The sequence below is a fragment of the Cetorhinus maximus genome, chromosome 22 (genome assembly GCF_964194155.1).
Source record: "Cetorhinus maximus chromosome 22, sCetMax3.hap1.1, whole genome shotgun sequence".
NCBI lineage: Eukaryota > Metazoa > Chordata > Chondrichthyes > Lamniformes > Cetorhinidae > Cetorhinus > Cetorhinus maximus.
The window spans coordinates 62147640-62161513 of NC_135900.1; the positions used below are offsets into that span (position 1 = coordinate 62147640).

General features: G+C 49.6%; 1 protein-coding gene across 5 annotated transcripts in view; it reads right to left on the reverse strand.

Moving 5' to 3' along the window:
* Window positions 1-787: 787 nt before the first annotated feature.
* The window catches only part of mical3a (microtubule associated monooxygenase, calponin and LIM domain containing 3a), a 301509-nt gene continuing 288422 nt past the window's right edge, over window positions 788-13874 (reverse strand). For all 5 annotated transcript variants that reach the window (XM_078568426.1, XM_078568423.1, XM_078568427.1 and 2 more), the window contains 2 exons: window positions 5383-5456; window positions 788-2060 (listed from right to left, as the gene is read on the reverse strand). In XM_078568426.1, coding sequence (XP_078424552.1) covers window positions 1876-2060; window positions 5383-5456 — 259 coding nt within the window. In that variant the 3' untranslated portion in view covers window positions 788-1875. The remainder of the gene's footprint in view (window positions 2061-5382; window positions 5457-13874) is intronic.

Consider the following 13874-nt stretch of genomic DNA (forward strand, 5'->3'; position numbering starts at 1 on the left):
TGTGAGAGAGAGGGTGGGGTGTTGGATGGGGTACGGTGTGTGAGAGAGAGGGTGGGGAGTTCAATGGGGTACAGTGTGTGAGAAACGGTGGGGATTTGAATGGGGTACAGTGTGTGTGAGAGGGTGGGGAGTTGGATGGGGTACAGTGTGTGAGAGAGGGTGGGGTGTTGGATGGGGTACAGTGTGTGAGAGAGGGTGGGGTGTTGGATGGGGTACGGTGTGTGTGAGAGGGTGGGGAGTTGGATGGGGTACAGTGTGTGTGAGAGGGTGGGGAGTTGGATGGGGTACAGTGTGTGAGAGAGAGGGTGTGGATTTGGATGGGGTACAGTGTGTGTGAGAGGGTGGGGAGTTGGATGGGGTACAGTGTGTGTGAGAGAGGGTGGGGAGTTGGATGGGGTACAGTGTGTGAGAGAGAGGGTGGGGAGTTGGATGGGGTACAGTGTGTGAGAGAGAGGGTGGGGAGTTGGATGGGGTACAGTGTGTGTGAGAGGGTGGGGAGTTGGATGGGGTACGGTGTGTGTGTGAGAGGGTGGGGAGTTGGATGGGGTACAGTGTGTGTGAGAGAGGGTGGGGAGTTGGATGGGGTACAGTGTGTGAGAGAGAGGGTGGGGAGTTGGATGGGGTACAGTGTGTGAGAGAGAGGGTGGGGAGTTGGATGGGGTACAGTGTGTGTGAGAGGGTGGGGAGTTGGATGGGGTACAGTGTGTGAGAGAGGGTGGGGAGTTGGATGGGGTACAGTGTGTGAGAGAGAGGGTGGGGAGTTGGATGGGGTACAGTGTGTGAGAGAGAGGGTGGGGAGTTGGATGGGGTACAGTGTGTGAGAGAGAGGGTGGGGGCATAGATGGTTACAGTATGTGAGAGAGTGATGGACTGGGTGGGATGCCACTGCACTCCTTTAAATGTACCAATGATTTTGTCCATTGAACCTTTGATTTCCGCTCCCCGTCATAATCATGCTCATTCAAACTCCTTACACCCTGTAAAGAATTCAGGCAGCTTTCTGTTTCTGCTCCTGTTCCATCACACAACCCCTATCTCCCCCTAATAAATTAAACATTCCTTCAGCAGCAGTGGCATTGTCAGTGGGGGCTGAGATACTCTGTGTCAGCAGTCCCAGCTCTGACCAGCTGGAGCCTGCCACAGGCCTTGACACTGTCTTTCGGCCTACTTGTAGTTAGGAGCCTGTATGACCAGACTAAAGAACACAAGAGCGCACAGGGGGAAGACCAACGCCCATTTCAAACACCAAAGCAAAATACTGCAGACTGGAAATCTGAAATAAGATTCTAATGTAAGGTCTGCTTTTCTCTCCACAGACACTGCCTGACCTACTGAGTATTTCCAGCATTTTCTGTTTTTACTCCCATTTTAAATATTGGATCACAAAATGGTTCCCATAATGGAGAAATCCTTGCACTGATCTGTACTGGGCCGCCCACTTCATGTCTTGCTTCCATTTTGCAATCCCAGACCTAATTACTAATTTTGGCCAATGTTTTGAATCTGTAGAAACATCAGAATGAGCTGCGAGCCTCTTCTGGACCTAGGCTGTTTAGCGGGTAGCAGACTGACCACGGCTCTTGGCCTGTGAGTAACTGCCTGCCCAAATCTGGCTGGGGACTCATTTCCAGCTGTCCCACTCCTCCGGCTGTCATTCAGGCCAGAGGAAGGTAAATGAGGCTGAGGCCTTGCATCGATTGGTAGGGGTTACCCTCAGGTCAGGTAGGGTCATGCATGCAGCTGACACATGGTAAAACAGAAAGCTTTCTTCAGACCACGGAGCAGGCCTTGCTTGAAGTCTCTTGTCTCCCATTCCAGCTGCTGTTTCTCCTGATTCCCCAGGGATCCTCTGTCTGTAGCTTTGGGCAGGTTACTTTATGACCAGTTCAAGTTGTAGCTTTTACTGAGCATCACAGCCTCCAGATCCTTGTCCTCCTCCTTCTCCCGGAGTCGCTGCTCCTCCAGCAACGCCACTAGTGAATCTCGCTGCTCAACCACCTCCAACATCTCATTCAGGATCCTCTTCTCCTCGGACAGCTCTTCACTGCTTTTCAGGTTGTCTGTATCACACAAAAAAACAGCTCCCAGTCCAAACTATTATAGTAGGGTCTAAGTACCATGGGAACAGAGTCAAATGCCCCGGGAACAGAGTCAAAAATACCTCGGGAACAGGGTGAAAAATACCCCGGGAACAGAGTCAAAAATACCCCGGGAACAGAGTCAAAAATACCCCGGGAACAGAGTCAAAAATACCCCGGGAACAGAGTCAAAAATACCCCGGGAACAGAGTCAAAAATACCCCGGGAACAGGGTCAAAAATACCCCGGGAACAGGGTCAAAAATACCCCGGGAACAGGGTCAAAAATACCCCGGGAACAGGGTCAAAAATACCCCGGGAAAAGAGTCAAAAATACCCCGGGAACAGAGTCAAAAATACCCCGGGAACAGAGTCCAAAATACCCCGGGAACAGAGTCAAAAATACCCCGGGAACAGAGTCCAAAATACCCCGGGAACAGAGTCAAAAATACCCCGGGAACAGAGTCAAAAATACCCCGGGAACAGAGTCAAAAATACCCCGGGAACAGAGTCAAAAATACCCTGGGAACAGAGTCAAATACCCTGGGAACAGAGTCAAAAGTACCCCGGGAACAGAGTCAAAAATACCCCGGGAACAGGGTCAAAAATACCCCGGGAACAGAATCAAAAATACCCCGGGAACAGAGTCCAAAATACCCCGGGAACAGAGTCCAAAATACCCCAGGAACAGGGTGAAAAATACCCCGGGAACAGAGTCAAAAATACCCCGGGAACAGAGTCAAAAATACCCCGGGAACAGAGTCAAAAATACCCCGGGAACAGAGTCACAAATACCCCGGGAACAGAGTCAAAAATACCCTGGGAACAGAGTCAAAAACACCCCGGGAACAGAGTCAAAAATACCCCGGGAACAGAGTCAAAAATACCCCGGGAACAGAGTCAATTACCCTGGGAACAGAGTCAAAAATACCCCGGAAACAGAGTCAAAAATACCCCGGGAACAGAGTCAAAAATACCCCGGGAACAGGGTCAAATACGCTGGGAACAGAGTCAAATACCCTGGGAACAGAGTCAAGTACCCCGGGAACAGAGTCAAAAATACCCTGGGAACAGAGTCAAAAATACCCCGGGAACAGGGTCAAATACGCTGGGAACAGAGTCAAAAATACCCTGGGAACAGAGTCAAATACCCCGGGAACAGAGTCAAAAATACCCCGGGAACAGAGTCAAAAATACCCTGGGAACAGAGTCCAAAATACCCCGGGAACAGAGTCAAAAATACCCCGGGAACAGGGTCAAAAATACCCCGGGAACAGAGTCAAATACGCCAGGAACTGAGTCAAAAATACCCCTGGAACAGAGTCAAAAATACCCTGGGAACGGAGTCAAAAATACCCCGGGAACAGAGTCAAAAATACCCTGGGAACAGAGTCAAAAATACCCCGGGAACAGAGTCAAATACCCTGGGAACAGAGTCAAAAATACCCCTGGAACAGAGTCAAATACCCCGGGAACAGAGTCAAAAATACCACGGGAACAGAGTCAAATACCCTGGGAACAGAGTCAAAAATACCCCGGGAACAGAGTCAAAAATACCCCGGGAACAGAGTCAAAAATACCCCTGGAACAGAGTCAAAAATACCCCGGGAACAGAGTCAAATACCCCGGGAACAGAGTCAAATACCCTGGGAACAGAGTCAAAAATACCTCGGGAACAGAGTCAAATACCCCGGGAACAGAGTCAAAAATACCCCGAGAACAGAGTCAAATAACCTGGGAACAGAGTCAAAAATACCCCGAGAACAGAGTCAAAAATACCCCGAGAACAGAGTCAAAAATACCCTGGGAACAGAGTCAAATACCCTGGGAACAGAGTCAAATACCCTGGGAACAGAGTCAAATACCCCGGGAACAGTGTCAAAAATACCCCGGGAACAGAGTCAAATAACCTGGGAACAGAGTCAAAAATACCCCGAGAACAGAGTCAAAAACAACCCGAGAACAGAGTCAAATACCCTGGGAACAGAGTCAAATACCCCGGGAACAGTGTCAAAAATACCCCGGGAACAGAGTCAAAAATACCCCGGGAACAGAGTCAAAAATACCCCGGGAACAGAGTCAAATACCTCACTTGCAACCACTTTCCAGTGACAGAAACATCCATCAACCATTACCCTTGGCTTCTTATCTCTGAACCAATTTGGATGGAAGGTGGTTCTGTTGAAGAGTCATACAGACTCGAAACGTTAACTGTATTCCTCTCCGCAGATGCTGTCAGACCTGCTGAGTTTTTCCAGGTATTATTATTTTCGGTTTGGATGGAAGTGGCCACTTTGCTTTGGGCTTTTAATTCACTGATCTAGCTGCCTTGTTACTGTCTCAATAAATTCTATCACGTTAGTCAGACATAACATTCCTTTAAGAAATCCGTGCTGACCCTCTTTGATTAATCTGTGTCTTTCCAAATGAAATGTTATCCTGTCCCTCAGAATGTTTTCCAATAATTTTCCCACCACTGAGGTTAGACTGACTGGTCTGTAATGACTTGGTCTGTCCCTTTCTCCCTATTTAAACTGTGACAATGTTAGCTGTCCTCCAGTCCTCTGGCAGCACACCTGTAGCCAGAGGCGATTAGAGGCCATGGATTTGACACTATCTTGGGATTATTCCTCAACCCGGAACACTTTCTGGATATTTTCTCCTGGTTGGAGGCTGTACTGAATCCAGTTATACCTGCTGGAAGTTTCTCCTCAGCTCAGGAGTGAGCTCTTCCTTCGGCATGACCTCCCACGACAGAGGCTCCAGTCTCTCTCCAATGAAAGGGGGCTGGTGATGTGGCAATTCACAGATCTCCACATTCCTGAAGATAAAAGCTGCCTTCCCTTCAGGGACAACAGTCTTTCAAGAGCTGCTACACTTGTTCTTCCCCCCTCCCTTCCCACCCCTTTCGGGTGACATTGTGCTCTTGGTTTGCAATGGGCAGTGTGTACCAGCGAGCACACATGGCCTGAGCTTGCGCTGCATCATAGAGTTGCAGTTTAGTATCCCTGTAGGTATATCATCACCAGGTCAGAAACACTCACTCTGCTGCACAATCCAGGATGCTGACTGACTTTTTAATGTAAATTATAGGCATCAAGTCCTAGAGTCAGGATAAGGTTCCCTCCCCTTCAAGCTTTGCTCTGTCCTACGTAGGGCCTTTCCTGCCTGATGTGACCCTATGGAAACTCTAACCTTTGCTCCTCTGTCCAGAGACCTGCTCTTTGTTTTCAGCTTCTGTGTTGAATCTGGCCCTCAAGAAACAAGTAAAGAATGGGGGAGGGTGGGGATTAAGTGCTACCTACCATCAACAGCCATACGTTCTCGGAGTTCCTGCTGTAACCTGCTCTGCCGATCTTCCAGCTCCAGTTCACGGGCACTGCACAAATAAAACAAAGCTAGTTCATCATGGTGCACTGGTCTGGAGACTGTCACTGGGCCTGATAACCAGCACAGGTCCAGAACACTCAACCAGCTAACAAATCTAGCACAGAGAGACACAACGATACTGACTGTTCCAAAGTATTTCAAAGAAGAGAAGTTGTCTCCTGGTTAATATGTATCTCTTAACCAACATCATTAAAATAGATGATCTGGTCATTGCAATTCCGGAATCCTGATGTGTGCAGATTGACTGCTGTGTTTCCTACATTCCACCAATAACTGAAGCACTTTTGAGATATGTGATGCCCTGTCTATTGTTTACATTGTAGTGCTCTGACGGAGATAGACGGACCCAGTCCAAACCAAGGGTGGAACCCAGGGCTTTCTGGGCCCAGTGTCAATGTAATGGCAGCCTCCAAAGGCATTCCTCAACACTGTACGCGCTCTTTCACAGTGCAGTAGGTCTCCTGATGGCAGGCCCAAAAACCTACCTTGGCCATGTAAGGGACCCCCCAGCTGCACTTTTCGGCTATCCAGCAACTAATTAGCTGCTGTCAGGGCTCCCATCCCTTTAAAGGGTGAAATCCTGCCTCCAAGAGCTGGTGGCCAATCAGAGGGCCAGCAGTTCAGCAGTCTCAGCAGCGCCACTGGGAGAGATGGCTGCTGATGGGACTGCACTGAGAAGGAAGGATACCACAGGAGCAGGTTGCCTTCCCTAGCCAGGTGAGTGGGGTGGTGTGCCACGGCCAGTCAGGCAGACCTTGCCAAGGCGAGGAATGGGTTGGTGAGGACAGTGGCAGGGTGGGGGGTGCACAGGGGTTGCCACGAGGGCGGCCATTGCTGCTGGGAGGTGCTCCACCATATGCCAGAATATTTCCAATTAGGAGGGTATCTCTCACCCAGAGCCCACAGGGAGGCCAGCACGTGGTCTTCACACATGGTGAGGTGCCTGCCTGCAGCTGCCAGTTTGCCAGCAATGGCAGGAAGAGGCTCTTAAGTGCCTCAATTGGCCTCTGGGCAGGAGGATCACCTCCACCTTTCCTGTTGCTCAGCAGCAGGAAGAGGGCTGGGAAAATCCAGCCCCTCGTCTCTAAGCTTACACTTTCAGTAACTGTTGTACTCTTCTGCTATCAAACAGGCTGCTGATAATCATTCTTCAGGCTCACATGTCAATGGGACACTTATATTCAGAATAGGTGAAGGATGCTGATGTGGGAGGGTAGAGGGATTTGGGAGTTCAGTTCACAAGATGTTGAAAGCAGCATCTCAACTGGATAAGGTCATAAAACTAAAGGAATACTGGGTTTAAAGAAAGGAGTCGGCCATTCGGCCCTTTGAGCCTGTTCTGCTATTCAGCGGAATCATGGCAGATCTTCTACCTTAACACCACCTTTGTTAACTCCCCATATCTCTTAAGTCTCTTCGTAACCAAAAATCTATCCAGTTCTGTCTTGAATATACTTAACAACCTTTTACTCAACAATGTTTATGGTAAGAAGTGCAGAACATAAAAATCCAGCTGTAATGATGGGCACAAAGTTCAGATCCTAGCACCAATTTTCTGGGCACTATAATAGCCCTTAGAGGTGCACATGCACACTCCTGGTATGAGTCGCGCTGGATGCCACTAACTACACACATCACTGTGTATGTCCACATTGAGATAGACTGCAGAGGATCATGTAGGTCAATGCCTGGTATCCTATCAGCAGTCATGATGCCTGCATTCTGCCACAGTTCACTGTGCCAGCTCCATTTGAACCAGGGGGTGACAAGGCTGATGACACCACTCGTGACTTCAGCGTACAATCCACCCAGGCAGGGACAGCATGCGTACAGTTGGATTCATGACGGAGGTGAGGGTAATGTATCCAGGTTTGCTGATGATACAAAGTTAGGTGGAAAAGTAAGTGGTGAGGAGGATGTAAAGGGGCAGCAGGGGGATATAGAGAGGTTGAGTGAGTGGGCAAGAACATGGCAGATGTAATACAGCATGGGGAGGTGTGACGTTATCAATTTTGGCAGGAAAAATAAAAAAAACAAACTATTCTTTAAATAGTGAGAGGCTGAGAAATGTTTACTTGAGAGGGATCAGGTGTCCTTGTACATGGATCACAGAAAGTTAACATGAAGGTACAGCAAGCAATTGGGAAATGCAAATAGATGTTAACCTGTATTACAAAGAGCCTGGAGGATAAGAAGCCTAGTTAAATTAAAAAGAGGACCTTGGTGAGAGCACAGATGGAATACTGTGTACAACTTTGGTCTCTTTACCTAAGGAAGGATATATAGATCTTAGAAAGAACATATTGAAGGCTCCCTAAACTGATTCCCGGGATATGGGATGCCAGGGGAGGTTGAGCAGACCAGGCCTACATTCCTTGGAGTTTAGAAGAAAGAGATGTCATCTCGCTTAATCCTATAAAATTCTTAAAGGACTTGAAAGGATAGCTGCTGAAAAAATATTTCCCATTGCTAGGGAATCTAGAATGCAGGGTCACAGTCTCTGCATAAAGGGTCAGCCATTTTGAACTGAGATGGGTGATCTTTAAGGATGAGATATAGGCTAAGAACATTCCAACAAGGGACAAATTAAGGTAGGAGAGCCAAAGCCAGGGCACTTTGGATGATGCGGGAGATAGAGAATATGAAGAAACAAAAAAAAAAATAGGGTGAATGTCAGGTGAATTCTTTAAGCAAGGGATAGCAGCATGCCACTGCAGTATAAGGGTTTTTGGCAGAGCAAGGGTTAATGTGGGACTGGAGAACAGTACCACCCACAGTATGAGGTAGAGAGTCACATGATGGTAGATTGTGTGTGGTCAAGTCCAGAAGAAGCCAGCATGGAGATAGCATCCATGCAGGGCAATACGTTGGAAATGTATAGTTATGAGTTAACAATAAACGGTTCACATTCAATCATATCAGCCTTCAGACTTCTTAGTGAGACACTAAACAACCTTACAACAAGAACCAGGTCAAATATAATAGGTTCAGAGGGGCAGTGAAGAGGGAAATAAGACTGGACATGAGAGAATGAGAACAGAATAGTGGTCAACATAAAAAAGAACCCAAAAATCTTCGACTGGGCATGTAAACAGTAAGTTTGTACTGTGAGGCAGAGTGGGGCCTATTAAGGACAAAGAAGGTGATATAAGCCTGGAGACACAGGACAAGGCTAGAATACTGAGTGAGTATTAAAAACCGGTGTTTACTCAGGTAGATGATGCTGAGAAAATATTGGTAGAAGTGGAGATGGTAGTGGTAATGGATGGGGTGAAAATTGAGAGGGAGGATGTACTGGAAAGGATGGCTGTTCTTCGAGTGGATAGGGCAGCTTGTCCAGATGGCTTGTATCCCAGGTTCCTATCGGAAGAGGGATGTAGATAGCGGCAGTGCTTGTCATAATTTTCCAGTCTTCCCTAGGAACAGGGGAGGTGCCAGAGAATTGGAGAGTGGCAAATGGAATCATAGAATCATTTACAACAGAAAAACTGTGACATCTTTATTCAACAGGGAGTGTAAGGACAGTCCTCGTGACTACAGGCCATCAGTTTAACATCAGTGGTGGGTAAGGTTTTAGAAACGATAATCAGGGAAAAATAATCAACAGGCACTTTGAAAGGTTTGAGTTAATTAAGCAGTGCAGCATGGATTTGTAAAAACATTTGACAAATACCATATAAAGGACTGGTTAACAAAATTGAAGTTCATGGAATAGGAGGGTCAGTGTCAGTCTGGATTAAAAAATGTCTTAAGGACAGAAAACAGTGAGCTGTGTAAATGTTATTTTTCAGACTGGAGGATGGTACACAGTGGTGTTCCCCAAGGGTCAGTGTGAGAACTGCTGCTTTATTTGATGTATATAAATGACTTGGATATTGGAATGCAAAGTAAAATTTCAAAATCTGCCAGTGATATCAAATTTGGAGAAGCAGAAACAGTGAGGGTGATACCAATTGGCTCCAACAGGACATAGCTATGGTAGCAGAATGGGCAGACAAGTGGCAGAGGGGATTTAATACAGAGAAGTGTGAGGTGATGCATTTTGGCGGAGGGGAGAGGCAACATAGATTTGATGACACAGGTCTAAAGAGTGTGCAGGGGCAAAGGGAGCTGAGTTCATGTGCAGGTGACAGGACATACTGAGGGAGCGGTTAGCAAAGCTTATGGGTTCACAGGCAGCCAAAGCCAACGAGGGGGAAGCAGAAGAAATGCTTCGTGTCACTCCAACCACCAAGGCCCCCAGTGAGAACAACGGGACAAAGGAGGACACAGAGAGAGACAAGGTGGAGGAAAAGATTGAGGCAGCAGACAGCCAACCAACAGCACTGCCCCCTGAACCTCCCAATCCTCAGGAGAGCAAATCAATGGAGGAGGAGGAGGCAGCAGTGGGAAAGCAGCAGGGGGAGTGGCAGACGGTGAAGAGAGCCAAAAGGAAGAAGGGGCTAAGAAGGGACCAAGCCATTTCCCAGACAAGTGGCAAGAGGCGTCTCCCATCTGACACGGATGACAGGAGCTGCTGCTCTTCGGACGAAGAAGGGAAAGGGCGGCACCGACAGAAGAAGCGGCAAAGCTCTAGGGAGTTGGAGGACGAGACACCCGAGCTCCAGAACATTGGAGACAATGAGGAGACCAGCGCACCCCAACTTTGCCTACAACCCGAAGAGGCCAGTGCACCACAGCCCCAGGAATCTGGGTGCAGTGAGGCGATCAGCGCACCCCAGCTCTGGGAAGCCGGGAGCAGCAACGCCCCAGAGGGGGAGAGGATTGGAGAAGTCTCTCCAACAAAGGTCATTTCAAACCCCGCTCTCTGCACGGACCCCGAGATGCCACCCGAGCAGAACACTGCCAATGAGGATTTCCTCAGCCCATCCAAAGTGAGGCAATTTGAGCACACTACGGGTATGAAGGAGCAGACTAAAGGTCTGGGACTCTCAGAGACAACAGGTTTGGTAGGAGAATAAATGCTTTAAAATGGGTTTAAATATTGTATCCATAAATGTGCGTAGCATTAAATCTACTATGCGATGTGTTGCAACCTTGGACTACCTTGCCAAGGTCAAAGCTGACCTGTTGTTTCTGCAGGAGTGTGCGATACCGCACCTCAGCTCCTACAGGCAATGGTCAAGATGGTGGTCCCATGGGCCATCGATCTGGTCGGGCGGAAACGACTCTCACTCTTCCGGCCTGGGTATTCTGCTGCGGGGAGGCAACTTCACCGTCTCCGAGGTTAAGGAGGTGGTGGGCGGGCACCTCCTCCTAGCAGACGTAATGTACAAGAATACTCCACTCCGGTTAATTAACGTGTTCGCCCCGGCACAAAAGGGCGAGCGGCTGGCGGTCTTTCTGCAGCTCCCACTGCTGCTGGCGACCTCCAGGCTGGTCATTCTGGGCGGTGACTTCAACTGCATCATCGATGTGGCTGGACGATCCAGCAGGGCCGACAGCAGATTGGACGCTACGTCCAGATCCCTGATGGAAACAGTTAAGGATGCCAAGCTGCACGACGTCTTCAGTAACCCTGCAGACGGAGCGCAGCGTAGATACACCTGGTCGCGGCCAGACGGGTCCATTCGTTCCAGGATAGACTTCCTGTTTGTGTCCCGTGCATTCACAGTCAGATCCACCGACGTCAAGCCGGTGTTTTTCTCTGACCACTGCCTCCTACTGGCAGACTGCCACTTAGAGAAGGACCAGAGGGTGGGCAGGGGGGCACGGAAGCTAAACGTGCAACTGCTGACCCCAGAGAACATTGAGGAGCTCAAGAGGGATTACAAAGGTTGGAGAACCGTGAAACCCCTCTTTGAGTCCCTGACACACTGGTGGGAAGCGATCAAGGGAAACATCAAGAGGTTTTTCATCCTCAAAGGCATCCAGAAAGCTAGAAACGAACAGAGGGAAACGTCTCGACTCCAGAAAAACATGCAGAATCTGCTCCGGCTGCAGTCGATGGGGGTCGATGTCAAGGAGGAACTCCACGAGGTGAAGAGCCAGCAAGCCTCGCTCTTTGCCTCGGAGGCCTCCAAGATCATCTTCCGTTCCAGAGTCCGCTCCGTGGAGCAGGATGAGACGTGCTCACGTTTCTTCTTCCAAAAGGTACACAAAGAGAGCTCTGTGATCAGCAGTCTGAAGGAAGAAGACGGCTCAGTAAAGTCATCGCAGTCCGACATTTTGAGGATCAGCAAATCCTTTTATGCCGGATTGTATGACGTGAAGCCCACAGACAGCACGGCCTCCCAGTCCTTCCTGTCCTCTATCATGGAGGTCTTAGACGACAGTACACAGGAGAGCCTGGACAAACCGCTAACTCCTGATGAACTGACTAAGGCGCTTGAGTCCTTCGAGAAGAGTAAAACTCCCGGAAGCGACGGCTTGCCGGCGGAGTTGTATTCGGCTCTGTGGGACTTGATCGGCCCAGACCTGCTAGGAGTGTACGAGAGTATGCTCCTGGCCGGCAGTATGTCAGAATCCATGAGGAAAGGCATTATCACCCTCATCTACAAGCATAAGGGGGAAAGGGAGGAAATTAGAAATTGGCGACCCATTTCACTGTTGAATGTGGACTATAAGATTCTGTCCAAGTTCATCGCCAATCGGGTCAAATCCGCTCTGGAATTGGTGATTCACCCTGACCAGACCTGCACTGTGCCGGGCAGGAAGATCTCTGACAGCCTGGCGCTGCTCAGGGATACGATTGCCTATGTACAGGACAGGGGTGTGGATACCTGCCTCATCAGCTTGGATCAGGTGAAGGCCTTTGACAGAATATCGCACACCTACATGGTGGATGTGCTCTCCAAAATGGGGTTTGGGGAGGGAATTTGCAATTGGATCCAACTGCTCTACACTAACATCAGTAGCGCAGTCTCAATCAATGGGTGGGAAACAGATAGCTTTCCGATTAAATCTGGAGTCAGGCAGGGCTGTCCTCTCTCACCTGTTCTTTTCGTGTGTTGCATAGAACCCTTTGCTGAGTCCATCAGGGAAGATCCGGGCATAAGAGGAGTGACGATCCCAGGCAGTGGAGGCACTAAGGTCAAAGCCTCCCTGTACATGGATGATGTCGCCGTCTTCTGCTCGGACCCGCTGTCGGTGCGCAGACTGATCCACATCTGCGACCAGTTCGAACTGGCCTCGGGAGCCAAGGTAAATCGTGGGAAGAGTGAGGCCATGTTCTTTGGGAACTGGGCTGACCGATCCTTTGTCCCCTTCACCGTCAGGGCTGACGGCCTGAAGGTGCTGGGGATATGGTTCGGAGGGACCAGAGCATGCATTAGAAACTGGAAGGAGCAAGTGTCTATGGTAAAAAGGAAACTGGGCATGTGGGAGTGACGCTCCCTCTCCATTGCGGGTAAGAACCTGGTCATCAGGTGTGAGGCACTCTCGCTGTTGCTGTACGTGGCGCAGGTCTGGCCCATTCCAGACTCCTGCGTGGTGGCAATCACCCGAGCCATTTTCCGCTTTATCTGGAGGTCGAAAATGGATCGTGTCCGCAGGGACGCGATGTACAAGCCTCTAGATAAAGGGGGAAAAAATGTGCCCAACATCGCCCTCATACTGATGGCCACTTTTGTGTGTGGCTGCATCAAGCGGTGTGTAGGCCCTCAGTACGCAAACACCAAGTGTCACTACGTGCTGAGGTTCTACCTGTCCCCGGTGTTGCAAAGGATGGGTCTGGCCACGCTGCCGCGGAACGCTCCAAGTAGTTGGACCGTGCCGTACCACCTGTCCCTGGTGGAAAAATTTATGCAGAAAAACACCTTTGACCACAAGTCCATCAGGCAGTGGTCAGCACGTAACGTCCTAGAGGCCCTGCGGGAAAAGGAGAGGGTGGATCCTGTGGGATGGTTCCCCGAGCAGACTGTCAAAGTCATTTGGCAGAATGCCTCATCACCAGAACTTTCCAACAAGCACCAAGATGTAACTCGGCTGGTGGTGAGAAAGGCCCTCCCCGTCAGATCCTTCCTACACGCCAGGAGTCTCACCCCCTCGGCACGTTGCTCTCAAGGTGGCTGTGGTGGGGAAGAGACCGTTGTTCACCTCCTGGTGGATTGTGCCTTTGCAAAGAAGGTCTGGAGAGAGATGCAGTGGTTTCTGTCAAGGTTCATCCCGAGCAGTTCTGTGACACAGGACTCTGTGCTCTACGGGATGTTCCCAGGGACACACACCGAGACAAACATCAACTGCAGCTGGGGGATCATCAACTCGGTGAAAGACGCTCTTTGGTCTGCCCGAAACTTGTTGGTTTTCCAGCGCAAAGAGTTGTCCCCGACCGAGTGTTGCAGACTTGCACATTCCAAAGTCCAGGACTACGTGCTGAGGGACGCACTAAAGCTTGGGGCAGCCGCCGCAAAGGCGCAATGGGGAAGGGTCACTACCTAAGACCTTTCTGCCACAGTGCACCGAGGGA